Below are 3,542 nucleotides of genomic sequence, written 5' to 3'. Positions count from 1 at the left end.
TTTTTTTTTAAATCCACCAATAAATCTTAAAATACAAGACCATAAAATGTATTAATAAAGTAAATTGAGTCGTTTTCATTTAATGTTGAGTTTCCATTACCCTGGAAATGATGAATTACCGCAGCAACAACATTTGATCCACAATATTGATTTTTTTCACATCTCATTTCTACCAATGTATCTGTTCTTGTTTGTTTCCCCAACAGGTTTAGGTTACGTGCCATATGATATTCCTAAAGACACACTGCTGTTGGACCTGCAGAGCAACAGGATCACAGAGATCAGGGAGGGAGACTTTAAAGGAATGAGCAACCTCTATGTGAGCCCTAACATATCGTTATTTCATCATTTGTATCACAATCACATTTGCTCTCTTTTTGTAAATGAATTTAGAAATGCAATATTGTCCTTTATGTTAATAAAAGTTTGTACAGCATTCCCTCATAGTCCTTGTCCCATTTCAGGCCCTGGTGTTAAGATATAACCAGATCTCCAAAGTTCATCCCAAGGCATTCCTTCCTTTGAAGCGTTTGCAGAAATTATACATCTCCCACAACCTTTTGACTTCCATCCCCAAAAACCTGCCTCCATCCCTTGTGGAGCTGCGTATCCATGACAATCACATCAAGAAAGTGCCGGCATTTAGCTTCTCAGGCCTCCACAACATGCATGTCATTGGTAAGACTGTGTGTTTGATTCATGATGTCTAACAGACCTTTGTCAGGTAAGATGCCAAATTTAATTCATCACGGATGAGGGATAGAGTTATTACAATGGCATACACTGTATCACGTTATTTTCACAGCTCACAACCTTCAAAACTGTTTTGTGGAGTTTTTGTCTACCGAAAGTTTTTTTCTTTTTCTTCAAAAAGACATTTTGTCAGCTGAACAGTAGTACAATCCATTGAACACAATATGTATTTCTATCCCCCCACAGCCTCATCATTCCTGTCAGAAATTAAATATGGCACTAACCTGACTAAGGTCTATAGTTACTCGCTGAGGTTATAGTCCTGTAATGTTGCTTTCTGACAATATTCACTGATAAAATTTGCTATATAAATAAAACTAAAGACTTGATTTGTGCCTCAAACATTGGTTGATATTGCAGAAATGGGTCGTAATCCACTTCAGAACAGTGGTTTCGAACCTGGAGCATTTATGGGCCTTAAACTGAACTACTTGCGCATTTCTGAAGCCAAACTCACCGGAATTCCCAAAGGTAATATGAATAATGGTCAAAATTGAATATAAATTTAATTGACTTAATATACTGCCAATCTCTTTGGCATCTTTTTCATATTTTAATTAGTAACACAGAATAGGGGTGTACTTGTGTTACAGAGTACAAAATTCTTTTCTACATGGAATGTGTCCCATTCTTTTCTAAACACAATGCAACTCATTCTGTTCCATATGGAATGTGTCTCCTTCTTATCAGACCTTCCCAGTAGTCTCAATGAGCTTCATTTGGACAGTAATCAGATTCAGGCCATTGAGTTTGTGGATCTCAGCCAGTACACCCAGCTGCAGAGGTAAACCCTACACATCCCAACTTTTTTGGGTGTGATTAATATATGTAAACAGACTGTATTTGTTTCTAAAGTGATATTAAATGAAACATTTCCCTTCAGTTGATCTTCTTACATGGACGTATGATATAAAGTTTGCTTTGGGTGTCCTCTAGTGGCTAAAACCCCTCTGTCTCTGTGTTTAGGTTGGGACTCGGCAGTAACCAGATTCGCCACATTGAGCACGGTGCTTTATCTTACCTCACCAACCTGAGAGAGCTGCACCTTGACAACAACCGTCTGTCCGGTGTGCCCAGCGGACTGCCTCATCTGAAGTATCTGCAGGTGTGCTTGTGTAGGCCTACATGATTCTACTCATTCTAGTTCATTTATACTAAATAAACTAAACCACACTTTCATTACAGGTTGTCTACCTCCATTCAAACAACATCACTAATGTTGGAGTGGATGACTTCTGCCCTACGGGTTTCGGAGTGAAGAGGGTGTTCTACAATGGCATCAGCCTCTTTGACAACCCAATCAGGTATTGGGAGGTGCAGCCCGCTACATTCCGCTGTGTCAGTGACCAAATGGCTGTACAGTTTGGCAACCACAAGAAATGAAAAAAAAAAAATGCACAAAGCCAATCCAGGAGAGCAAGAGGAAAATGCCCATAATTTGTGTAAATCGAGATATTTGAGTGAAGAAGATGAATAAACATTTTCATGGAGGCATAATTCAGAAGAAACATGGACTCCATTTAAACGGAAGTCAAACCGGTCTATTGAAAACTGAATATTGATGTGTGTAATTCCCTGCTGACATTAATGAATATATACTTTAATTTAGTTGACATACAGCATTGATGATTCCTTGAGATGTCTATCAACAGCTTCATTTGCTTCGTTTTCATGGGTTGCATCTTTAAATATTGAGATAAATTCACAGTTTGTCATTCTGGACGGCTGATTGTCACTCATTCATCATGGTAATACTGTAATAAAGTGGATTGTGTTGTGGATGTTCATCATGCCATCACAAGACAGCCAACATTAAAGGTGACAGGCTATTTATTTCTAACTTTAAAGTCAAGCTCCCAAATGCATTCAGTGGAATTAACAATAACCTTCCAGGGGTGGCAGGAGATGTGAAGGTGGAGTACCTAAAACCCTGAAAGGAGAATGTCTTCACAAACAAGTCCTTCTGCTGGTTGTAGGCATGACCACGCCTACAAGGCTTGGCAGAGTCATTTAAATCCTTTTGCGTATAGTTTCTGCCCTTAACGACTAAACAACACGAGAGATGGACTACAAAGAACAGGTACGTTTACAAATATTTACAGAATTAACTCGATGCAGACAGAAATTAATATTTCAATACTAGCCTATAAACAGTCTGTATTATTTCATGGCACGTTAAAAACGGTTGGATTTTTCAAATCAAGACTGCACATTCGAACGAGGTTCTATTAGAAATATCATAGAATGTGTTCTATTTCATTACTAGTTTATTAGAATAGTGTTTTATAACAGGCCTATAGGATTCGCTATCAACCGAGAAGCATTACTTTGTTAGAAAAGTGATTATCAATCGGTTATAAGTAATGTCCTTAAAGAATGCAGCCGTCATATGTTGTCAAACTTGTTCTAAAACCTGTAACAGCTGTAAACGGGTGTAATCTTGACAGACTAAAACTGTCATGCACAGGTTGAGCAGGTTGTATCCACCGCGCAATTCGGAGATTTGGTCGAGTTCTCGTACCCCATTGGCTACGCACACTGGGGCGTGTACGACGGAGATGGATATGTCATTCACTTTGCGGTTGCCGGTAAGCAGGAGAACTTATATTTACTTTGATATAATCATGCTATACTTATACAACACAATAATATAGACTACTGTACAAGTGAGATTACATTGTGAGAACTTACCCCAATATAAGGGCATGTTGCCACAAAATGTTAACATCTGATCTTTTATTTATTTTGTTTGTTTTGTTAGTTAAATGCCTTTTCACAAGTGTAAAATT

At 38.2% G+C, this 3,542-nt stretch overlaps 1 protein-coding gene across 1 annotated transcript; it reads left to right on the top strand.

Annotated features, from left to right (window-relative positions):
* Positions 1 to 206: 206 nt before the first annotated feature.
* LOC107577956 (biglycan-like) lies at positions 207 to 2,330 on the top strand (the record flags this gene model as incomplete). Its single annotated transcript, XM_016263971.1, has 6 exons — positions 207 to 319; positions 465 to 678; positions 1,114 to 1,224; positions 1,444 to 1,537; positions 1,720 to 1,858; positions 1,939 to 2,330. Coding segments are annotated over 6 exons (869 nt in total), but the record flags the coding sequence as incomplete, so codon positions are not given.
* Positions 2,331 to 3,542: the final 1,212 nt, after the last annotated feature.

This window comes from Sinocyclocheilus grahami, unplaced genomic scaffold (assembly GCF_001515645.1).
Source record: "Sinocyclocheilus grahami isolate Dianchi unplaced genomic scaffold, SAMN03320097.WGS_v1.1 scaffold7997.1, whole genome shotgun sequence".
Lineage (NCBI taxonomy): Eukaryota > Metazoa > Chordata > Actinopteri > Cypriniformes > Cyprinidae > Sinocyclocheilus > Sinocyclocheilus grahami.
Note: the sequence above shows the minus strand (reverse complement) of the source record. Positions and strands in the feature narration are given on the sequence as shown.